At 34.6% G+C, this 27,061-nt stretch overlaps 1 protein-coding gene and 1 pseudogene across 1 annotated transcript in view; one reads left to right on the forward strand and one right to left on the reverse strand.

Annotated features, from left to right (window-relative positions):
• Zpbp (zona pellucida binding protein) overlaps positions 1 to 27,061 on the reverse strand; it is a gene marked incomplete at its 5' end in the record, with an annotated part of 81,853 nt that overhangs the window by 17,234 nt on the left and 37,558 nt on the right. Inside the window, 1 exon segment of the mRNA XM_090332217.1 lies at positions 19,125 to 19,201. Coding sequence (XP_090188343.1) covers positions 19,125 to 19,201 — 77 coding nt within the window.
• On the forward strand, positions 10,616 to 11,401 carry LOC150063151 (chromobox protein homolog 3 pseudogene; annotated as a pseudogene).

The following is a 27,061-nucleotide window of genomic DNA, read 5'->3' on the forward strand; positions in this document are numbered from 1 at the left end:
AAAAATAAAAAATACAGTGAACTGAAATCCCAGAAAAGCAAATGAGAAATAGTACTTTCAAAAGGATTCTGGCTAAAAATATTCTTGATCTGATAAAAGCAATTAACTCCAGAAATTGGTAACCAAGGAAATTCTGAAAGGATAAATACAATAAAAAAAAGCAATCGTGATACAATAAAAGGAAAGAAAAGAAGTAGATAAAATTGTAGACTAATATAGCCATTGGCTTCCTGAAATAAACTTACCTAAATAAATATAACAAGATATAAAATGAAGCACAAATATAAAAGCAATTCATGAGAGCTTAATATCATGAGCTCTCGTATTTTTTAGGAAGGTAAGCTTCTCTTTCAGTAGTAATTTCAAGTATATATGTTAAAACTTAAGTCAAAACCACTTAAAACAACAAAGAAAAAATGAAAGCTAGGTGCTGTAATTCTAGCTACACAAGAAGATATGAGCATCAAGGTTCAAAGCCAGTCAGGGCAGAAATATCCTCTTATCCCCAGTTAACCACCATAAACCTGAAAGTGAAGCTGTGGTTCAAATGGTAGAGTACTTTCCATCAGCAAAAAAGCTCAGGGACAGCACCCAGACCTGAAGTTCAGGCCCCAGAACCAGCACCATCAATAACAGTGACAACAACAACAGAAGCCTGATGAGTTTAAATTTCTATTAAAAAATGAGGAAGAATGAAATCCTTCCTCAGAAGACAGAAATCTCAGAACAAAAATAACAAAGCAATTATGGAAGTTGAGTTTGAAAAGGCACAATCCAAAGAAGGCAGAGTAAAAGGTTAAAATTTAAAAACCAGAAGGATGTAAAGGAGTAACAAGATGCTAAGACTGAAACCAACCAACTTTATCCAAATATTGTTAACTGGATTTAAAAGGAGAGCTAAACTATATTCTATAACAAATGTTATTTTGTACACTAATGTAACTATTTTAAAGTATTTACAACTATACTAAATACAAAATTTACATAAAGTTTAGCAAATTGTGTATAAGATCTGATGTGGAAAAAGCTAAAACATAGCTTAGGAAAAATTTTTTTATTTTTTTTTTATTTTTTATTGTAATTGGTACAAGGGTTACATGATATTTGCCAGATAGAAGGTACATTAATTCACATACATTGAGGAAAATTTAAAATGACATAAATGACTGAAGAAATGTAATAAATTCACTGACTGGAAGGATAAATATGTTAAAAATACCAATTCTCATCCAAGCTATATTGTCTATTGTCTACACAATTACAATATAAATCCCAATAAATGTTTTATTGACTCTTGCAGGGTATTTACCTAAAAGTGGAAAGTGGTCAAAACAGAAACTTGACTGATCATGTAATAGTACCCAGTATAAACTAAAACAGAGCTGATATAATCCGGGCTTAGAGTGTCATGATTATCCGTTATATGAAGGCAGAGACTGGACAAAAAGTTAGCAAGAGCCTATCTCAAATATAACCAAGCTGGACCTGCTAGCACAAACCTGTAATTCTAGCTGTGCAAGAGCATAGATAGAAGGTCAATGTTTAAGAACCTGACCCTGGCAAAAATTAGAAACCTATCTGAAAATGAGCAAAATAAAAAAGGACTTGGATGTGGCTCAAGTAGCACATGGTAAAACAAGTTCAAGGAGAGAGTAAAAAAAGAGCAGTAACAACAAAAAACCTCAAAACAAACCGGTGAGGTGGCTCATGCTTATAATCCTAGCTACTCACGAGGCTAAGATCTGAGGATCATGTATAAAGCCAGCCCGGGCTAGCTCTTATCTCTAATAATTCACTAGAAAACAGGAAGTGGGGCTATGGCACAAGAGGTAGGACCGTAGCCTTGAGCTGAAGAGCTCAGGGAAAAGGTCTAGGCCAAGAGGTAAGGTAAAAATAAACATACAGATTCCATTTATTGTGAACAAATTTCAGTAAGGAAAGGTAAGACTTTTCAACTAACAAGACTAGATAAATATTCCCAGGGGAGAAAAAAGTCAATCTTTGTTGTTCTTCATAAAGTAAAAACAAATACAGTAACAATAATTTGCAAAAGTAATCATAAAAGCTGTAACTCAAAACCAGAACAAAAGGCAACTACTGATAGAGAAGAAATTTTAAAGCAGATCATATGATACACCCCCACAAAACAATAAATGACAGGATTCTTTCCACTACTGTGAAGACAAGTTGGTATAATATTCTTTATATCTTCACCTTAATATAATTTTAATAATGGTGGATATTACATAAGAGCAAACATAAAAAGACTCATATAGATGAAAAGTAAAAGTCTAGATAGAGATCTTATAATCAACAAAAGACATTATGATTTCCTTGAGTCTTCTTGACAACATTCAGCCAATAAGGGCATTTAAGACAACTGTTGATAATGTCTACAAAAGCAAATACCACAGAAAAAATGCAAGCTTTGAGATTCACTCTTATTAGCTTTTAAAGGCCTCACTACTTGTCACATTGGGGTGGTATAAGAAAAGGTCAAGTGGAAAGTAAATAGGGATTTCCATTCCTCCACTAAAGAGTGAACACACAGGTAGGTACCTAGTTCTTCAATCTGAGTCGGGTGGTACTCAAGTCTATCTCAATAGTTCTACAGTATCTGGAGAACACAGGGGAACCCAGAATTCATACTTGCTCTTCCCATTCAGTTGTTAATACACACTGTGGGTGCTATAGCTGAATCTCTAAAAGGATATAGCACTCTTTGGTCAAGTTACATATTCCAGGACAACCATTAGTATGGCACTCTGTCATGCTTCATTTTCAGTCAAGGGAGTTCAGGAGGGAAATGTGAAACACCATGTAGATAAAGCATTTTGTGGGGCTATGTGGAGCAGGTTCAGTAAAACCTATTCCTTAGCTGGGCACCAGAAGCGCATGTCTATAATCTTAACTTTCAGTAGGCTGAGACCTGAGGATCTTACTTTGAAGCTAGCACAGGCAGAAAAGTGCCCAAGAAACTCATCTCCAATAAAAAAGCTAGAAGTAGTACTATGGCTTCAGTGGTAGAGCTCTATCACTGAGCACAAAGAAGATCAGAGATAGAGCCCAGGTCCAGATTTCAAGTCATGGGGATGAGCAAAACAAAACAAAAACCTAAGGATAAATATTTCAGTAAGAAGAAAGGTGGAATCAGCATGGAAAGGTTCAATGTAAACAACCTGCCACTAGGTTGGTGAAGAATCACCTTAGATGAGGTGGCTCTTTATTGACTTTAGCAGCTGGTATACTAGGCACTTAGCAGTGGTCATGATCAGAATAGCCTTGATGAATGGAAGCCCATGTTATATACCCATGTACAACCCCTCTATCAGTGGCACAATGTTCATGAGCCCACTGACACTGACTGAAGTGGCACCCAAATGAAGACTGCCCAATTCTAAATCTTACCACTAAGTATGGAACTTCTATTTTTGGCTGTAGAGCTGCTTTCTATATTTGTTATAATCCATACCATTAGGACCCTGGATATTTCACTGAAGTAGAAGGCCCTCAAGTTTTTGCTTTTATCCCGAATTCTGATGTGCAAAATGCCTTGCCAAAGTCTAGAATCTATTAGCTATTTCTTACTAGGTTCATTTAGCACGAGATCATCAATACAAAGGACTAGTGTGACATCTTGTAGAAGAGAGTCACTCAAGATGCCTGTAAAGGGCCAGGAGTTTGGCCTAGTGGTAGAGTGCTTGCCTAGCACACACGAAGACCTGGGTTCAATTCCCTGGTATCACACATATATAGGAAAAGCTGGAAATGGTACTATGGCTCAAATGGTAGAGCTCTAGCCCTGAGAAAGACCAAGTACAGTGCTCAGGCCCTGAGTTCAAACCCCAGGACTGGCAAAAAAAAAAATCCCTGTGAAATAAATTATGACACAGTCCTAGAGATAAATACATATATATTTCTGAGGTATGACAGTGAAAGTGTATTATTGTTTTGGGTCAGCTGAAAGCAAAGTTCTTATAATGACCCCTATGAACAGGATAATGGAAAAAAGTCTAGACACTAGGTGGCCCACATCTATAAACCTAGCTACTACGAAGCCTGGAACCTAGAATATAAGGATGTGAAGGCAGTTTTGGCAGAAAAGTTTGCAATTACTCAGGAGGGAAAAAAAGCCAGACTAGAAGAGTGGCTCAAATGGTAAAATGAAATACCTGAACAAGAAAACTGAACTAAGCATGAGGCCTTCAGTTTAAGTTCCAGTACCAGCACAAGAAAGAAAAGAAAAGAAAAGGATAAATACCAAATCAATAACTACAGTCCAGGTATCTGGAATTTGCTTAAGCAGTAAAATCATATCAGGTACAGCAAGTGCAAGTGGAGTCACTATCACTACTGGGTTAAGTTTATGATACTTTTCTGCATTCCTCAAGATCTTCTGTGTAGGCCAGACAGGAGATGGAGATGCAGTAGGAATCGCAATCCTTTTAACTTTCTTTTAATAACAAATTTATTCTTAAATTATTTTTTAATATTTGTACAAAGTTGTTTTAAATTGAACATGTCAATTTATGAGTATATTTTTATTATCATTAGGTATTTGTACAACAAACTCATTCAACAAATGAGTTTATGAATGTAATGCATCATTCTTTCCTATTCCTGTCAACACTATCCATCCCCTAAATTTTCAAATTTTTTTAGGATATACATTAAATTTAATAAATGTGTTGTCTTCTATGTCATCTATTATGCTGCAGAAGCTTTCCACCTTTGTTTTTTTATTATTCTGCCTTCTGTTTGATTTTTCAGAATTTTTATCACTTTGGTGAAAGTTTTTTCCAAGTCCTGCACTGACTATTTTATTGACTTATCTGTGGCTTCTTTTTTTGTTTTCATAAGTGTTTTCAAAAGTTAACTTTTGGGGCCAGGAGTTTGGCCTAGTGGTAGAGTATTTGTCTAGAATGCAAAGACTCGGGTTCAATTCCTCAGTACCACATACATAGAAAAAGCCAGAAGTTGTGCCGTGGCTCAAGTGGTACAGGACCTGAGTTCAGTCCCCAGGACTAGCAAAAAAATATCTTTTAAGTGGTTGTATAAAGTATTTGCCATATAACAAGATAGTTTCTGAATACAATATCTTGACCAATGTCACCATTTCAACTTTTCTCATCCATCCTTCTACTACCTCCCTTTCCCTCACTCTTAACTTTATAGGTTATACACTGGATTCTTGACTTCATTCTCCCTCCTTTACTCTTAATTTGTCCACCCATTTCCCCTTGACCCTATCCCACTCTTTCCTAGTACCACTTCCCAGTACTTTTTTTTTAAATCTGCATGTTGCATTTATTAAATACATTAAAATCTGCAATGTAACAAAATGCTTTCTGCAAAACACCATTTTTTAAATGAACAAAAGCTGGCTCACTTCATTTCTTTTTTGTACAACTAGTGCACTGAACACTAGCTCAACCCCACCACCCACATGCTTGCTCTCTTTCACTGACATTGTTCACAGACTAGTACATACTACAATATGAGTGCTTCCCAGTACTTTTTTTTTGAACTTTTATTTTTGTCTTTCTAAGGAACTATACTATCTGAATTTCTTTTATCTCTTTTAGTTGTGCAGCTATTTCTTCATTGAACTCCTTTGCATTCTTTTGAAATTCATTTAACATTTTATCTTCTTCATTAATTCTTCTGTTATTCTTTGATTAGCTTCACTGCAATTACAAAATTCCATATGGAATTTATTTTTTCATCAAACAATTCTATCAGTAGTTCTTTGAGCCTAATATGTCATATTTGCACTATCATTCTGTTCCTTTGTTTCATGGTTCACAATCATTCTGTTTCTTTGTTGTTGTTTTCTAGTGGGTGTTTCATTTCCCTGATTCCTCATATTTCTTGTACTTCTGTGATAGGTTTTATTCTTTTGAAGATCATTTTAGTATTGACTTTCGAGTCCTGATATCTTCCTGTTGACTAGATGGTTGATGATGTTCCTGTACTGGAGTGGGGTGTTTGTCATCTCTAGTACCTTATTCTGCTTTAGAGACATTATTATCTTACATGCAGTAGAGTACCACTGTTTGCTTTATCTATTCCTCCAGTTTCACTATATGTTCAAAGAATTAGTTTCTTATTTTTTTAATGGTAAACATTAAGGGGCAAGAGATATGAGAGGTAAGTAATGAGATAGGGAATATACTCAGTGTTGGTACAGAGATCAGTTGTGATGGGGAGCAGTGATTGAGGGCTTAGCTATCAATAGGATTCAAAGGTAAGGAGGAACAGTTTGCCAGAAAGGTAAGGAGGAAAAGAAATGAAAATTAATAAATGAACAAAGGAGAAAATGAAACAGTAGAAAAATGAGAGAAAAAAGAGACACTAATCAAAGAACCAATCCCAATAAAAGTCTTTCTTTTGATTTACTGTTTTCTTAAGACCAAAACAGCATCAGTGGCATCAATCAACAGGGTTAAGAGATCTGTTATATCTATTTCGAGACCGACCTAAACCAAAACTTCATTACCTGATCTCTATAAGCCTTTACAGTGACTAGAAGAATACTGAAACAGTTTGAGTCCTCTGGAATCAACATCAACTTTGAGCAGGAATCAATTGTGTCAGAAAGGTCTGACTATTTCCTTTCCCCTCAATGAACAGTTACCTGATAAAGAGGACAACAAAGCTCCCTTTAAGAATGACAGAGAAAGAATAGCAGTAATCACATTCACAAGTATACTATGGTCCTCCCCAATGAGTCTCCCCTTCATTTGAGTGTGATGTGATTCTAAAAATGACTCACATGTAAAAAATAATTGAGGGGACTTGACTATATTCTTGGGATTTGAATTCAAGTTTTATTCATTTGATCTAGAATTTTCTATTTACTAATATGAAGGAATTTGAACACTTATTTCACCTAATACACCATGATTAACTCATAAATGCCAATATCTGTTTATGTCAGGCTGCTGTGATGCTTCTTCAACTATTGTTACTATATATGCATCCTGCTTTTAGCAATTCAGACTGCCAGTTGGCTTCTGCCAACAAGTTATGAAGGCAACACTTAAAAAGAACAAGCTAGCTGGGTACTGGTGGCTCATGCCTGTAATCCTAGCTATTCAGGCGGCTTGAGATCTGAGGACCGTGGTTCAAAGCCAGCCTGGGCACAAAAGTCCATCAGACTCTTATCTTCAATTAACCAGCAGCAAACCAGAAGTGGTGCTGTGGCTCAAAGTGTTACAGTACTAACCTTGAGGTCAGGGACAACACATAGGCCCAGAGTTCAAGCCCCACGAATACAATGAAAATTGCCTTAAATAGATACAATAATAATAACAGAAATAATAAAAGAAATGTTGGAGGTAAAAAAACGTACAATAATTGAAGTGAAAAATTTACTACTACAGGGATTCAGTAGCAGTACTAATAATGACGCAGAAGGCAAGAACGGTCTACATAAAAATAATTTGAAAGTAATTTTAGGGAGAGAAAAGAAAAAAGACATGTGAACAACAACTAAGAGATTTATGAAATACTGTATCCAACTTGAAGAGAAAGACAAAAGGACAAAGGATTTATTTAAAGAATAACTGCTGCAAACAATGCAAATTTAAGGAAATAATATAAATAAATATATGAGGCTCTAAGACCTCTCAATGGAATAAATTGAAAAGGACCCAAATCATGACACATGGCAATTAAATAATCAAAAGTCAAAGGCAATAATAAAATCTTGGAAGAAAAGAGGAGAAAAGTAATTTTATGCAAAGCCTATTCCATAAGGTTATTAGCAAATTTCTTAGTTAATATCATATAAGATAGAAGGATGTGGAATTTTACATTTAAAGTTAAAATATTAACATTATATTCATAGAAAATATCCTACAAACAATAAAGGAGAAATCTTTTCATTATCACTAGACTTTCCCAACAAGAAGTTGTAAATAATCTTAAATTAAAAACTAAAATCTCTCAATCATTATAATTTTAAGTCATTTTTACTTCTGACACAAATTTTTTTTAAAAAAATGTGTATTAATGAGTACATGGTACATACAGGTATAATTTGTGATATTAAAATTCAGTAAGAAGAAGTCATAGAAATAGATATTTCATATATACCAATAAAACAGAAAAGAAGAAATATAAACAACACCGAAGGCATTTATGCAATACTGTATCAAACTAAACAACATAACATTACACACACTATAGAAATTAAAAAAAAAGAGAAAAGGACAAAGAGTTTTTAAAAAATTAATTTATTTTTTAAGTTGTGATTAATAGGAGGGTTACATTATATTCACCAGATAGAAGGTGCATAACTTCACAAACACTGATACCCTTTCTCATGACATGGTCCCCATTTCCCTCCCACTCTCCCCCCAGGGTTTTGTTTTTTTTTTAAAGAATAACTACTGTAAACTACAAATTTAAAAATAGGTAGTTATAGTCTTAAGAGTCTAATATGCAATGTCCAAGCATTGGGTAAAGGAAATGAGAAAGCATGTGTTTACAAAATTCCAACTACACTCAAAGACATCAAGGAGAATAAATTACAAAAAATGTTATAATGCCTAGAAAAACAAACAGTATAAGCAACAAAATGACAAGTAATAAACTTTTCCCCATTAGTAATTACATTAAATGTGAGTAAACTAAACTCCATAACAACAGAAATTATGTTGTCTATGTACATAAATAACAGGATCAAACCACATACTATAGATCTGAGAACACATGTAGGGTGAAGTAAAAAGATCTTTCACTAAAATGATAATAAAAGGGAACATATTCAATATTATTAGAGAAAGCAGCCAAGTAGAAGGCTATTAAGAGACACAGAAAGGAATTATACATATATAAAGTATGTGAGGCAACTTTTAAGAGTTGAGAGACAGTAAGTCCATGATATTACCAGACTTCAATAATGGTTAGAGCAACCAGTAAAAAAACAGAGAAGCTGAGGGACACTATAGATCACCATGTCCTAAGAGATATACAGAGAATACTGTAGCCAACAACAGCACAATGCATTATTTTTCTTTGTAGTTCACAAATAATACTCTCTAAAAGAGAATACATGGGTATAAAAACCTTTTAAAATATAGGAGATAGATACATGACACAAAGTATATTTTTAGATCACAAAGAAATAAATCAGGGAATACAACAAGGAAACTAAAACTCTACATATTCTGACTAAACAACATACTCCTAAATAACTAAAAAGATGAAAATACAAGGGAAAGTTATAGGATATGGTAAGAACAGTCTTACAAGAAAATGTGAAGCTTAAATCAATAAATTAAAAAGAGTATCTCAAATAATGTACTTTTTACAACTGAAGGGAACTAGAAAAATAAAATCTATACCTAACAGAAGAAAGGAATATTTAAAACCAGCATACAGAGAATAGAAAAATACAAAAAAATCAACCAAAAAAAAGAATTACTTCTTTCATCACCACAATGTATAAACATTTAGCTTAAAAAAAATAGAAAATTCTCAAATAACTAAAGCAAGAAATATAACACAATATTCTAACCCATTTAATAGAAATGAGGGGATTTTAAGAGAATATAAAAACCAGTCTAAGCATCTTCCTTCTAAAATTCTATTACAACTTAATTATCTATATGATAATACTAAGAGATGATGTTTTCAAGTGGTGATTACAAAATTAGGTTTGTTTCCCTCATTTTTTGTAACTATGTGCCTATAAACCTGTAAGTAAACATACTAGATGGTAAAATATACTTGGACAGGATACAGGACTCTAGACACTCACACACTGAGAACAAGAGAATATACATATGAGAATATATATACATACATATATATATACATATATATATGGGGGTCATAGGGTTTGAACTTGATCTGGGTGCTGTCCCTGAGCTCTACAGCTCTAAGCTACCACCCTCCCCCTGGGCCTGGGTATTGTCCCTGAACTCTTCAGCTCAAGGCTACTACCCTACCCTTGAGACAAGTACCACTTCCCATTTTCTAGAGGTTAACTAGAGATAAGAGTCTCAGGTTCTTTTGTGCCAGGGCTGTCTTTGAACCTTGATCATCAGATCTCAGCCTCCTGAGTAGCTAGGATTACAGGCATGAGTCACCACACCCGGCTCAAAGGAGTATATTCTTAGGAAAGGATCACAAAGGACCAATAGCTATAAGTGTATGATCATATGAAATGAATTCTGAGAAATGCAAATGACTTTTTTGTTCTTTTGGGTTGCTGTTTTGGTTCTCTGTATATTTTGCCTTGTATGTATGGTTATCTGTTTTGGAGAAGGAATAGGGGAAGCACAGAAATGATGTGATAAAGGGTGAACAATTGCAGCAATAATACTGGACACTGATGAAAATCAACTAGACAACTTGTGGGGAAGGTTGGGAGAAAACCTGGGAGAAAACACAAGTATCCATTACCTGACTTATGAAATTCTAATCCTTCAGTACATCACCTTTAAAATAAATGAAACAAAAAACAAGGGAAAGGAAATTATAGGAGAGGCTTCATAATTAGGATTTGTACCCATATAAACATGGCCACCCAGTCAGAATGACTATTACTGAGAAACAATGAATGCTAGGGAAGGTAAATGTAAAAAAGAATCCTTAAAAAAAAATCCTTAGGGAGACGCTGCTGCTGCACAATCACGACCGGGAGCATCTGAGTAATAGCTCATCAAGTCTACAATTAAAAATGGCCTCTAACAAAACTACATTGCAAAAAATGGGAAAGAAACAAAACGGAAAGAATAAAAAAGTTGAAGAAGCAGAGCCTGAAGAATTTGTTGTGGAAAAAGTTCTGGATCGGCATGTAGTAAATGGGAAGGTAGAATATTTCCTGAAGTGGAAGGGATTTACAGATGCTGATGATACTTGGGAACCTGAAGAAAATTTAGATTGTCCAGAATTAATTGAAGCATTTCTTCATTCTCAAAAATCTGGTCAAGAAAAGGATGGTACAAAAAGAAAATCTTTATCAGACAGTGAATCTGATGACAGCAAATCAAAGAAAAAAAGAGATACTGCTGACAAACCAAGGGGCTAGACCCTGCTAGAGGTCTAGATCCTGAACGAATAATTGGTGCCACAGACAGCAGTGGAGAATTGATGTTTCTCATGAAATGGAAAGATTCAGATGAAGCTGACTTGGTGCTGGCAAAAGAGGCAAATATGAAGTGTCCTCAGATTGTAATTGCTTTTTATGAAGAGAGACTAACTTGGCATTCTTGTCCAGAAGATGAAGCTCAATAATTGTTTGCATTGTTTTTTATAGATATTTATACATATATATAAAATCTGAGTCTTAGTTTTTGAATTAATGGTGTGAAACAACTACTTTCTAATGAAAATCAAGTTTGATATGTTGGTTTTGAAAGTAGTATTGGGAGTTGTTGAGTTTGGTTTTTTTCCCCTCAATAGTACTGGTTACTTTGAGCAAATATAAGTAAGGCTTTCTGTAGTTGCTTCCTTTATCAGAAAAGAATATTTAATACCATGGTATATTTCCTCTGTATTAAGGAACAGATTTTTTTTTTAATAAGGCAACTTTTTCTGGCAATTACTTAATCAGAACAACTTGTCTTTAACTGCTATGTTGAAGGACCATCCTGAATTTTTTTGTGTGTCTGTGTGTGTGTAAACAAAATACTTACATGGGTAGATTTTGTTTCGGAGATTTTGCTTGTTTAGAGGTATTGGGCATCAGACCCACAGCCTTGCATATGTAGGCAAATGATGTATCACTGTGTTACATCCTGGCCCTTGTTTTATTTTGTTGTTGTTTAAAACAGGATCATTAGGCAGCTCAGGCTGGCCTTGAACTTAGTAGGTAGCCAGGCTAGCCTCAACTTTAGGTCCTCCAACCTCTGCCATAGATAGCAAATGCAATATGTTTACAAAATGTCTTGAAAGGAAAAGTGTCTTATCAATAGCTTCCCTCACCCAGATGAGACAACTAAGATAAATTTTGATTTCCTTTCATTAAAAGTTTGTGTAATGAGCATTCCTTTACAGAGTATTAGAATCTGTATACTAAAAGCTCATAGATCATGAGCTATCTAAGATTGCTCATGGAAATGTAAAATCAACTGGTTAGAGATTTCGACTATTTAGGACCTGCTGGCCTAAATGAGTAGACAAAATTTTATAATTGTTGACCTGCATGCTTTTTCTTTACCCTAACTCATTCCTAACATGTAGGCTCAATTTTTTTCAGTATTGGGTTACTGGTTCCACAAAAGCCAGAAAAACAACTTTGTAGTAATCAGAATGTTACCCAACTGTATATTGTTTACTTTATTGTAAATAATGGTGAACAGTGGTCAATAGTTTTATATTCAAAAAAATCCTTAATATACTACTAGTATTCAAAGAGGGTATTATAAATGTTAACTTATGCAGTTCTTATAGAAGTAGTAGGGATGTTCCTCAAAAACATAAAAAAATAGCAAAATATGATCTGGAAATACAACTCCTGATATAAATGGATGGGATCCAACAGAATCACTTTCACAGAAATGATTACTACAGTACTCTTCACCATGGTCAAACTATAAAATCAATATACATACCCTTTATGAATAACTAAAGAAAATTCTACACACTAAAAAATGTACACATATACAATAGAGAATCAGCCTCAAAGAAGGATGAAATTACGTTGTTAGCAGAAAAATGGATGGAACTGGAGTTCATCATGTTAACTCAAGTAAGCCAAATTCAGAAGGATGAAAGCTACATGTATTCTCTTGTATGAAAAATATATATGGAGATACCTTACACATACATACTATTCACACATCCATATAGTCACACACAGTCACATACACACACACATACACACATACACATACACACACACACACACACACACACACACACACACACACACAAATGTGAGACCATATGGAGAGGAGAGGGGACAAGGGAAAAAGAACGATGAGGCTGAAAAATACCAAAATACATTGTATATATACATGAAGGGACAAGGTAGCTTACTGAAAGAGAACAAGGGAAAAAAATGAGCAATAGTTGAGTGCAGTGGCTCACACGTGTAATCCTAACTACTCAGGAAGCTGAGATCTGAGGATCAAGGTTCAAAGCCAGCTAGGGCACAAAATGACCTGAGACTCTTTATCTCCAATTAACCTTTAGAAAACAGGTTGTGGGGCTTGTCTCAAAGGTAGGGCCATAGCCTTGAGCTCAAGAGCTCAGAGACAATGCCCAGGCTCAGGGATAGGGTGGTAGACTTGAGCTGAAGAGCTCAGGGACAGCCCCCCCAGGCCAAGTTCAAGCCTCATGACCTACAAAAAAAGGGGAGCAATAGAAGGTTTTAGTATGATCAATATATACATATATAAAGCACCACAGGGAAAACACTTTGTACAATTAATACACAGAAATTTTGAACATAAAAAGTTGAAAGGAGTAGTCTTGCCTTCTATATAAGGCTGCACTAAAGTGTACTATCTACTAAAACAGAGCAACCTTTCACAAGACACACAATCAGCTAGTGCCTTGAGCTTGAACTTTCACACCTCCACAACTACAAAAACACTAAATTATTCAAAGATATGTTCATTAAAACTTTAAGCATACTAAAACAAATTGTGTGCCAACAAATTGAATAACCTAAATGAATTGAGCAACAAACAAGGTCTGAATCAGAGGAAATAAAAAATCTGACACATCTATAACTAGAAAAGAAATTAACTTGGTAATGGAACACATCCCAGGAAATAAAAGTTCAAAACCAAGTGACTTCCCTGCTGACGGTTTTAAGTATCACTTACAGAATAAGTATCAAATTACTCTACTGTACCAAAGCTAAAAAGTAGGGAAAACTTTCAGACTCAGAAAAGCTAACACCCTGATATGAAAGCAAGACAAAACCAATGAGAACAGAAAATTATAAAAGAATACTCAAGCAATAATTATGCTAAAAAATAAAGAGAAAAATTCTATACTATAATAAAAGGGTTATATACTATGACTGAATGTGAATTTTTGCAATAGAATTTAAGGGTCGTTCAACAGATGGAAACAAATCACTGTAATGTATCACAATATAATGGGGAAAAATCTTTTTCTAAATTGATGCAGAAAAACATTTAAATTATACTTTTATTCCAAAACACTCAAAAAATCAGGATTTAAAGAATAGTAGTTCACTGGCTAACAGTGGCTCAAGACAGTAATCCTGGCTACTCAGGAGCTGAGATGTGAGGATCGTGGTTCAAAGACAGTCCAGGCACTACATCTGTGAGACTCTTATCTCCAATTAACCATAGAAAACCGAAAGTGGCACTGGGGTTCAAAGTAGTAGAGCACTAGCCTTTCAGCTCAGATAAAGTGCCCAGATCCAGAGTTCAAGTCCTATAACCAACAATAGCAAAAAAAAAAAAAAAAAAAAGGACAGTAGTTCAATATAATAAAGATCAAGTAAGAAAAGCCCACCTCTTTGCTGTCCCTTGGTTATCTCATATTGTTATAGTATCTCACTTTGTTATCTGATATATTGAATTTATTTGTATTTGGTTATTTGAAATTTGATAGGGAAGGGGGGAAAACCAAGACGGGTGGGGGGTGTGGGGGGGGGAGGGTAATGGGTACCAAGACATGTGAGAGGGTATCAATGTATGTGAATTAATGCATCTTCTATCTGGCAAATATCATGTAACCCTTTTACTAATTACAATAAAAAATAAATAAAAAAAGAAAAAAAAGCCCACCTTACTAAATACTGATATCTGTGATTTTTTACTCCATAACCAAAACTAAGACAATAACTCCAGGTTTTGCCTCTTCTTTTAAAAATAATACAGGAAAGCACAGCAACAAGGCAATTCAATGAAAATAAAACATCTGAAAAGAAAAAAAATCACAGTTCACAAATAACAGGATACATGTAGGAAACCTGTAAGATTACACACACACATACACACACACTACAGTAAATGAATTCAGCAAAGTCTTAGGATAGAAAATAAAAGTAAGCCTGGCATGGTTGCTCACGCCTTGTAATCCTAGCTACTCAGGACGCTACTCAGACTCTTATCTCCAATTAACCTCTAGAAAAATGCAAGCTCATGAAACTCTGTATAAGCCAAACAATCTTAATAATGGATAATAAAGTTAGAAAAATCATACTCTTAATTTCAAAATTTCAAAAGTATAGTAATCAAAACAATGTACGACTTGCATAAATACCTATAGACTAATGGAAAGCAACAGAAAACTGAAAGGTATTCATCATATATATGGTCAAAATACATAGAAAATCTTATTGTTGTTTTTTAAAGCTCATATTTCCTGACACTTCATATTGCCCATAAACAGGGTATAAGGTTACTCAGGAGGCCAGGTCCATCTCTGCTACAAGTATCATTCTTCCTTTCCTGTGACCGTGACCTAATGACCTTCCAATAATTAGTGGCATTCAAATGACACTCATGTCTTTTGCTTGTATACGGACCCATGATTTCTATTGAAGGTACATGCAGACAGATGTTGGCCCTCTGAACTCTTCTCTCTACCAGTTTAACTAAGCTTATGGAAACCTTTTCCATATTGCTTCTTCTAGGCCATCCATGCCTCCTATCTTTAGGGACTCTGACTATAAAATTGCCACAGACTTAGACTGAAAATGTAAAACTTTAAAAAAAATTAAAGAACTATGCAAAGAAAATGTAATTCAATATAGGAAAACATATATAATTAATCTCATAACAATTTTAAACTGTGAAAATACACAGTAAAAAATTATAAAGACAGCTTTGCAAATGACTATTACAAAAGTGCTATTATCTAAAATTTATAAAACTTTTAATTAAAAAATAAATGAAAGTAGAAAATTAGCAAAAAATTAATATACACTTAAAGTATACAGTGGCAAATAAACATGAAAAGAATAACTTGATTATCCTTTATAGAAATATAAGTTAAAAATCCTAAAGGAATTCTACTATACATTTTCTAAAGTCACTAGCATAAACAATACATAAATAACACCAAATGGCGAAATATGGAAAAACTGCTCACTCATACATGGCTCGGAGGATAGTAAAATCAATTATACTACAATACAAAATGAATAGCTCAAGTTTCTTTTCCATAAAAATATGTAAATTTACAGAAGCTTAAACACATCGGTCCTTCAACAGGTCAAACAACCGGTTATACTAATGAAAATCAACTATTAACAAATGATAAGTCTGTGTAAATCTCTAGGTAATTTTTTTGCCAGTTCTAGGGCTAGAACTCAGGGCCTGAGCACTGCTGTCCTTGGACTTTCTCAAGGCCAGAACTCTACCACTTGTGCCATAGCACCACTTTTGGCTTTTTTCTAGGTATATGGTATTTAGGAATCGAACCCAGGTCTTCATGCATGCTAGGCAAAGCACTCTAACAGTAGGCCAAACTCCCAACCCTCTAAGGAAATTTTTTTTCCCTCCTTTCTCTTTTTTCATATATTTTTTATATTAATTGTTACATTATATTCACCAGACAGAAGGTGCATTACGTTTTCTCATGTCTTAGTCACCATTTCCCTTCCTCCACCCTCGCCCCCATCTTATTTTCCCCTTTCCCAAATAAATATATATGTAATATATCAGATAACAAGGTAAAATACTGTAACAATATGAGATAACCAAGGGACAGCAAAAGAGATGAGAGATAACATAGTACATTAAGCACAACAATGACTCATTATGTGGTTTTGTTTCTATATCCTGGAGGTCCTTTCATTTAGTGTCATACTACATGGTCTTATGTATCCAGGTTTTGCTCTATTGTAAATCTGTGCTAGGAAGCCCAAGGTTTCTACTGATTATGACAAATGAGAAAAATCATTCAGCTTATTTTCCTTTGAGTTTGGCTTACTTCACTTAATATGTTTTTTTCTAAGTCTTTCCATTTCTCTAAGGAAATTTTTAAGCATCCAAATTTAGAAGTATAGTAAAGACTCATGAATCTCAGGCATTAGGAGTCTGTGGGAGAATATCAGGAAAGGAGGGCATGGCTATTAAAAAAACAAAGCATCACAAGGGATCTTGGTATATTGGGAATACAAGGCTGGATATATTATCCTACCATGTAATGAAATTGTGTAAAACACAAATGACACATACACAACACACAGTAAGTACAAGTAAATTGAGAAAAACTAAAAGAGAGCTTGCTAATATCAACATTCTAAGTTGTGTTGGACCATATGGCTGCAAGATGTACGATGAAATCTTCTGAATTACTCTTACAGTTATACATTAATCTAAAGTTATCTACATAATTTCTAATTAAAAATTCTGAAATAATTTACATATCAATATGTCCTTACAATTGTAGCAGTTTTAAAACAAGGCTACAGATTCTATAATATGTATTTCAAATAATACAAAGGATAAAGGGGCAATTATTCACTATAAAATTTTTTTACAGGGCCGGGAGTTTGGCCTAGTGGTAGAGTGCTTGCCTAGCATGCACGAAGGCCTGGGTTCAATTCCTCAGTACCACATATATAGGAAAAAGCTGGAATTGGTGCTGAGGCTCAAGTGGTAGAGCTCTAGCCTTGAGAAAGTCCAAGGACATTGCTCAGGCCCTGAGCTCAAGCCCAGGAGTAGCAAAAAAACCCAAAAACAACAACAAAAAAACTTTTTACAGTAATTGTATATAGAGAGTCTCATCTTAAATACTTGTTTGTTAAACACGGCATTTGAAATATGATGTAAAAATCAATGTTAATAAATTCTTTAATAAAAAAGTTTTTAATAAAACAAGAACAAATATAATTCAAATATATTGTCAATAAAATCAGAGAAAGCATTAGACAAAATTTACCACTAACTCAAAATATAAAGGAACAATAAAAGTGTTTTATCATTCTAATAAAAGGCATCTTGTTTGCACCCAGAGCTAACATCAAATATGATAGTCAAAAAATAAAGCAAACAAGGACATACTAAATCTACCAGCACAACAATGTTCATTGCAGCACTATTTACCATAGCAAAGACATGGAACCAACCTAGATGTCCCTCAGTTGATGAGTGGATCAACAAGATGTGGTATTTGTACACAATGGAATTCTATGCTGCTGTCAGAAAGAATGACATTGCCCCATTTGTTAGGAAATGGAAAGACTTAGAAAAAATCATATTAAGTGAAGTAAGCCAGACTCAAAGGAACTTAGGCTCAATGGTTTCCCTCATTTGTCATAATCAGTAGAAACCTCTACTAGCAGAGATTTGCAATAGAGCAAAACCTTGATACAAAAGGCCATATAGTAGGATGCTAAATGAAAGGATCTCTAGGCTATAGAAACATAAGCCATATAATGAATGATTGTTGTTCTTAAGGTACTATGTTATCTCTCATCTCTTTTGCTGTCCCTTGGTTATCTCATATTGTTACAGTATCTCACTTTGTTACCTGATATATCTGTATATATTTGTATTTGGTTATTTGAAATTGGATAGGGAAGGGGGGAAAACAAGATGAGGGGTGGAGGTGGGGGGGAGGGAAATGGGGACCAAGACATGTGAAAGGGTATCAATGTATGAGAATTAATGTACTATCTATCTGGCAAATATCATGTAACCCTTCTATTAATTACAATAAAAAATATATGAAAAAAAAGATTACAGACAAGAAAAAGATGTTCATTCTTATGACATCTATTCCACAGTATAGATAAAGAAATAAAAGGCACTTCAATTAGAAAGAAGTAATACTGTCTCTATTTGTAGATGCCATAAAGGTTCACATAAAAATCTTTGTCAAAAATCAATTAAACAACTGCTATAACTAATAAAAACCTTGACCAAATCGGTGATAAGATTAGTATAAGCGCGTCTATTAGAAATTACATGCATGATCTCTTCTGATTAATATAAATTAATGAGTAATAGCAAATAGCACCAAATAAATTCTTTTCCACACACTCAATTACAAAATAACAAGTTTGAAAGTACTAAGTATTTATTATATTAAGTTCTTTGTTGAGTGAACTTTTATATTTGAAATTCCTAATTCTGGGGGCTTATTTTACAAATAGCTAAGGTGCTTACTTACACACTGGGCATGTTCATTCAAGTCTTTTTTTCTTTCTCCAGTGATACCTAACATACCTTAGATAGTCTTCTGGAAGATTCACACTGATGGTCTGTACATGGCTTGGATCCTTTTTCAGTGTCTAAAGATGAAACTAAAAATATATATATTATATTTTCTCATGGGTCTAAACACTGCATCACAAATTTAAATTGGCTCTTGAACAAGGAAACATCTTGTGACTAATATGTCGTACTAAAAATATAAGCATTTTTTTTCTAGTGCTAAATAGCTTCAGGAAAATTCAAATGTTTGTTTTGTCTTTAAAAAATCTGGAAATGTCCACTTTTACAATAAACAATTAAATTTCTCAATTATTGCATGTCTCTATTGAGTTTGTGAAATATTTCAAGAATTAGTTTACCTTTTATAACACACATATATGTATGTGTATATTCATTAAATTCCCTATTTAGCTTTGTTCATACTCAAATCTCTATATACCAAGTGATAAACTATAGCAGATAAACTATGGTAACAACACTGAAATGGAAATGAGGCTGAACAATGGCAGTTGCCATGATAACTGATATGCTACACATTTTAATGCATGAATATTCACATTTATTTCATAATTTCTAGAAGAAAACTATGTACCAGGAATTATTCTAGATATTTATAATATGAAGTGCAAAAAATAAGAAACGAAGGATTTAACAATGAAGAAATGAGCAGTATCTCTAGAAGATCACCTGAGAAAATTTTCCATTGTACTCCTAAGACTTGAAAATCAGGAGTAAGAACCAAAATACAACTTCAAGGACTTCCATTAATAAATCCTTCTAAATTATAGCACCAAAATCATAACATAACTCAAAACTCGAATTAATTTCTATTGTTCACCAAATATAGAAAAAAGAAAGCTTACTTGCAGCCTTAAATTTATTACTAACAGGAGCATATATATTTAATATTCAATACTATCTTAAAATTTACTTTGTACTCTGAAACAACAGGCTGACTACTGTACGTCTTTATAAACTTTAATGCTTTGAGAATATGATTATAAGTATAAAGACTTCAGTCTAACAATCAAAAACATCTATTATTTTATTACTATTACCTACACTATTTTATTTCTACATAATTCTACCAATGTCTATATCTAACAATTGTTCCATATGTCCTACATCATCTTGAAGTATTCTATGTAAAAGACTTAAGTTGTACGTTTTTCACAGAATTCTTTCAAAGAACTAATAATTTCCATGAAACCACTTGATCTGTTGGGTTTGAAATCAAAAGCTTCCCACTTGCAAGGCAGATGTTCTGCTGCTTGAGTCACATCTCTAGCCCTTTTTTTCCTCTGGTCATTTCTGAGATAAAGTGTTGTTCCTTTTTCCCCAGGTCAACTTAGACTATCATTCTCCCATTTAAAATTCCTATTGTTCCTTAAGTTTTCTGAAGCATACTACCATATGCAGCTTCTTTTTCTGTAGAGATGGCATCTTGGGAACTTTCTTTCCTGGGTTGGACTTGAACCATGACTTATTCAATCTGAGCCTCATATATAGCTGGATAATAGCTGTGCATCACTGAGTTGAAGGAGGATTGAGATTTTAAGGTCAGTCTAAGCTATATTCTGAGTTCAAAGTCAGTCCCTCTTTTTATGTATAATGACATTCTTAGCCAGAGCATAAGGCAAGATAAAAACATAGAAGAGAACTAAATAGGGAAAGAAGAAGTGAAACTATACCTATTTGCAGATGATATGGCCTCTCTACTCAAAAAACCCTACAGATTGCATCCCCAAGGCTCCTAGAGTTGATATATACTTTGGGCTAAACAACAGACTATAAAAGCAAGCCACAGAAATGAGTAGCTTTTCTGTATACCACCATTGAGCTGATAAAGGGAAATCAGGAAAACCATTTTGTTTAAAATAACTTCAAAACACACTTAGAAATAAACCTACTCTATACAGTGAAAACTATAAAACTTTGAAGAAATAAAGACACCAAGGACCATGTTCAAGAATTAGCAGGATTAGCACAGTAAATATGAAAATATTGGCAAAGGCAATCTACAAATTCAATGTAATATTCATCAAAAATCTCAGTGGCATTCTTCACCAAGATAAGAGAAAAAAAATCTTATGGAATCACAATACCACCATGCTACCCTCCAAAAAGCCAAAGCAATCATAATCTTAGACTTCAAATTTCATAAGAGAGCTATAGTACTACAGTAATAAAAACTTGCTACTGACACAAAAACAGACCTGAAGAGAAAATAAACCCATATTCCTACAGCCCATCTGATATTTGACAAGAGGGTCAGCAATATATGTTGGAAAAAAGAGAGCCTTTTCAACAGTTTTGGGAAAATTGGTCATCCGTACACATGAGAATGAGTCTAGATTCCTGTCTGTCACCTTGTACTAAAACCAGTGAAAGATCTCAATGTAAAACCTGAAATGTATTTGTATAGGCAGGAACTGCCAGAGTAGAATTTCAGAGGCTCAGAAACTTGGAGCCAGAATCAATAAATGAGATTACACCAAGCTAAGAGTATCTGTTCAGCAAAGACCTTAGTTACTATAGAATGGGACATCTTTGCCAGCTATACATCTGAGAAGGGCCTAATATCCAGAATATGCAGAGTGAACAAGACACTAAATGCCAAAAGAATCAATGATTCAAATATTAAATGGAAAAAGGAGCTAGAGACTTCTCAGAAGAACTAAAAAATAGCCATTATACACATGAAGATATGCTCAGCATTCTGGCCATAAAGGGAATGAAAATCAAAACAACATTGAGATTCCATCTCACCCCTGTAAGAATGGCCATCATCAAGAACACAAACAAGTGCTAGCAAGCATAGAGGGAGAAATCCTATTATGCTGTTGATGTGAATATGAATGACTGAAACTACCATAGAAGGCAGTTTAGGGATACCTAAAATAAATGAACATAGAAAACTGTCCTATGATCCAACCATACTATTCTTTTTTCTTAGACACTTATCCAAAAATTACAAATCAGGATATAGTAAAGACACTTGCATAACCATGGTCACTGCTGCACTATTCACCACAGCCAAGTTATACATTCAGCCCAAATGCCCTTTACTGTGGTAAATATAAACAAAGGAATTTTACTAATCCATCAGGGAGAATTATCTTTTTGCAGCGAAATAGATGGACCTGAAAAAAATTTATATTAAGTGAAATAAGTAAGGGTCAGAGAGACAATGATATGAGTCCTGACTCATATGTTGAAGTTAGTTATAAATTATTAGCATATATGAAAAAATATATATGAGCATATATGTGTCTACAAATGTATACATATTGATTAAAGTAGGGTATATAATGGTATAACTCCTTTCAGCAACCTAAGGTTTAACAAAACAAATACCAGCAAACAGCAACATGTATTGTTGGATCAAGAGAAAGGAGGATAGATAAAGGTAAAAAGGAAAGGTGGATACAAACAGTGATCCTATTTAATGCACATATGTAAGAATGGAATCAGAAAACCTGAGAGGATACGTAGGGTTAGTAGACATGGAAGGGGTGACATTGGTTAAGAGTCACTGTATTTATAACTGACATGTTGGACTGAAACCCCTTTGATCATCAACACATAGAGGTAATAATAAAAATGTGAAAAGGGTCAGGCACCAGTGGCTCATGCCTATAATTCTCAACTGACATGTTGAACTGAAATCCCTTAGGATAGAGTTACTATAACAGAAAACAAAAAAGCTTATAGAATGAGAGAAAACATCTTGGATCTATTATAAGTGGGTTAATATTTAAAACAGATGATGAACTTACACAATTTGAAAAAAAGAAAAAAATAGTAACCCAACCAACAATCAAAAGATCTCCACAGACATTTCTCCAAAGAAATCATAAAAATGTTTAACATAAGGGTTGGAGTCAGTGGCTCAAGGCTCTAATCCTAGCTACTTAGGAGGCTGAGATCTCAGTATCATGGTTCATAGCAGGCCATCAAAAGATCTCCACAGACATTTCTCCAAAGAAGTCATAAAAATGTTTAACATAAGGGTTGGAGTCAGTGGCTCAAGGCTCTAATCCTAGCTACTTAGGAGGCTGAGATCTCAGTATCATGGTTCATAGCAGGCCCTGACAGGGAAGTCTCTGAGACTCCTATCTCCAATTAATTACCAAAACTCTGGAAGTGGAGGTGTATCTTAGTAAAAGAGTGCCAACCTTGAGGAAAAAAGTTTAAGAGCAGCACACAGCCCCAGAGTTCAAGCACCAGGATGGGCACACACATACACAAAAGTTTAACATACATGGTCAGAAGTCGGGCATAGTAGTAGAGTGCTTGCCTAGCATGCACACAACCCTGGGTTTGATTCCCTGGTACTACACACATAGAAAAGCCAGAAGTGGTACTGTGGCTCAAGTGGGAGAGTGCTGGCCTTGAGAAAGCCCAAGGACAGTGCCTAGGCCCTGAGATCAAGCCCTAGGATTAGTAAATAAATAAATAAAATGTTTAAACATACATGTGCAAACTTACCCAACATCTCTCTCCTTGGTAAATGCAAATCAAAATCACAATGAGATACTATACCAAACCTTCTATGTTACTATTATCAAAAAGATAAGACCAGGGTGGGGAGTTTGGCCTAGTGGTAGAGTGCTTGCTTAGCATACATGAATACCTGGGTGCAATTGCTCAGTACCACATACATAGAAAAGCCGGAAGTGGTGCTGTTGCTCAGGTGGTAGAGTGCTAGCCTTGAGGAAAAGCCTAATGACAGTGCTCAGGCCCTGAATTCAGTCCCCAGGACTAGCAAAACAAAAACAAAAACAAAGGACATTACAAGTATTATGGAATGTGTAGAATAAAGAAGACACATTATTTCAATTATTATGGGAAATAATTCAGAAATCTAAAGAAATTAAAAACCTAACTATAAGCAATTTTCCTTGCTAGTCATGTACCAAAAAAGTAATTAAATCATTTCTTTGCAAAGATATGCCACAAATTCAAAAACTCCTTCTTAACAATAAATCTAAGTGGAAAGAATTTACATGGTTAACTTAAAGGATCCTATTAAAATGTAGAGGTTGTTATAATGAGTAAAACCAAAGGATTTAATTGTATGATGTCTATAAGGGATTTTCAAAGATGTAGAATGCTAAAAAAATGAAAGGATAGAAAGCTATTTCATGTAAGTATTCATTCAAGACAGCTATGGTGGCTCTAAAATACTAAAAAGATTTCAAATTAAAACTTGTTACCACTTCCCAATTTCAAACTTTATTACAAAACTATTGTAGTAAAAAACCAATGTGGTACTTGCATAAAGGCAGAAATACAGAAGAAATTTAAATTCAGAGTCCAGAGCTAAGCCTATATATCAATGCTAATCAGTTCTCTGCAAGAGTATCAAAGTTGTTCAATGTGGAAATAAGTCTCTTCAACAAACTGTCCTTTGACAGACAACTCAATAGCTACCTGGTTTATATTGTGGGGTTGAGCCCTATCTCACTCTATATGCATAACTAGCTCAAAATAGATCTTTCCTAATATAAATACTTACAATATTTTCTAGATCAGGCCATATGCTTCTAGGAGATACTGTGTCACTTTCACCATGATCTGTATTGGCCACTAAAACCTTGGAGAGAATCAGGGTCACCACAGAAACTAGAAATGCTCAAAACAGGTCTCTTGGTCTGGTTGTTAAATATTCCACGTTATTTTGAGGAAGATGTACATTGTGTAGGAGGATGAATTATTCTGCAGTATCATTTGACTCTATTTGATAGATGATTGATAGATACTGATTTCAATGATATAATCGCTTATTTTCTTTCTCTGTGATCTATCAATTATGAACACAGGAGGATGTGTCTACAAACATCACCCTGAAAGAGTGGGCTTCATTGGATCTCTCCCAAAAGAAGCTTTATAGAAATGTGATGTTGGAAACCTTCAGAAGTCCGCCCTCTACAAGAACAAAATAGGAGGGCTGGGAGTTTGGCCTAGTGGTAGAGTGCTTGCCTAGCATGCAGGAAGACACAGGTTTGATTCCTCCGTACCACATACATAGAAAAAAGCCGAAAGTGCTGCTGTGGTTCAAGTGGTAGAGCTCTAGCCTTGAGAAAAGTCCAAGGACAAGGCTCAGTCCCTGAGTCCAAGCCCCATGACTGGCAAAAAAAAACAAAAAAACAGGGAAATCCAAATGGTTAATAGTGAATACAACTACAAATATCCCTAGAGATTCAGATTTTCTGTAAATGTGAACAAGATATTCAGTATGGAGAGTTCTATAAACAGACACTAGATCATATTGTAAACAAGAAAAATGTTCTTGGAGTAATTCCTTGTAAAACCCATGGGTATGGATAAATTATTACTGTAACCTGCTGTAAGCAAACTTTTTAGTGACCTTCAAAGGTATGAAAGATCTCTCACTGAAGAGAAACCGATATAAGCAATGTGGGAAAGGATTCACGGGTTCCAGTGGCCTTCAAACTCATGAAAAAAAATCACACTGGAGAGAACTATATGTATGTAAGCAATGTGGGAACCTTCAAATACATGAAAGTTCTCATTCTAAAGAGAAACCCTATAAATTTAAGGAGTGTGAGAAAGTCATTATTTATTAACACTCTATCAAAACATACGAAAAGAATCACACTAGACAGAAACTTCATGGATGTTAGCAACTGAGAAAGCCTTCTCTTAATTCCAGTCTCCTCGAAAACATGAAAAATCTTATACTAGAGAGAAAACTTATGGATGTAATCCATAAGTGGGAAAAGCACTCACTATTCATATCTTCAAGTGGAGGAAAGAACACTTTGGAGTGAAACTATACATGTATCAGCAATTTGAGAAGCCTTTAATTATGCTTCCACTGAAACACATGAACGGATTCATACTGTAAAGAAACCTTACAGATGGTAAACACTGTGGTTAAGTATTCACTTATTTTTCACAGCCTCCAAATACATGAAACAATTCACACTGGAGAGAAACTCATATAGAAGTACTCCATGAGGGAGAGCCTTCTGTCAATTAACTCCCTTTTACCATAGTAACTGCTCAATATCAGAAGAACAGTCCAAATTGCTCAGTGAGTAGAAGTTTCACTAATAAAAAGCATGTAGTTTTTATGGTAGCTCAGTTCAATCCATAGGTAATACAAAAAATAGCAAGAAGAGAAGCTTTGACTGAAGATAAAGAGGTACAATATTTTTGTTCCACAAATGCAAAGGCACAACATACTGGAGCCTGTCATTATAATGGGTACAGAAGTTTGTACACTGCAGCGCAGAGAACTGAGTCACAAATTAAAGGCTCATTTAAGCAATACTACAAGGGCAAGGGCAACCTGTACTACATAGGAAGACCCTGTCTCAACAACAACAAAAATCCCATCATCCTGAAACTATTAGTAATGCTCAGTGTTTTATCAAAACATGTCAAAGTAGAGTAAAAATTACTCATGCATACAGATGCTTATGGAAGTATGAATGGAGGTTAGTGGAGAATATACCCAAAATACAAAACCCAACAAAAATAAACCAAAACCAGTAAATATTTTAACTATTGTGTGCATGCATGTGTATGCCAGTCCTAGCATTTGAACTCAGCACATAGACATGGTCTCTGAGCTTTTTTACTCAAAGCTAGCATTCCACCAATTGAATCACAGCTTCACTTCTAGTTTTTGTGTAGTTAGTTGGAGATAAGAGGCTTATAGACTCCTGCCCAGGTTGACTTTGAACCATGATCCACAGATCATCAAGCCTATAATCTCAAGATTATATAGGCTTGAGCCACTGGCACCTGGCTTGCTTATTATTCTTATAAAACAACTGAGGTATGTATTTCTAATTCTTACTTCCTGAAAAGAAGCTTTTACACATGTCATGGTGATGACTATTAGCATTCTCAGCTGCATAGGAAACTGAACCAGGAGGATTGAAGCACGTAAACTGAAAACCAGCATGACTGTT

Source organism: Megascapheus bottae, chromosome 5 (genome assembly GCF_031878675.1).
Source record: "Megascapheus bottae isolate mThoBot1 chromosome 5, mThoBot2.hap1, whole genome shotgun sequence".
Lineage (NCBI taxonomy): Eukaryota > Metazoa > Chordata > Mammalia > Rodentia > Geomyidae > Megascapheus > Megascapheus bottae.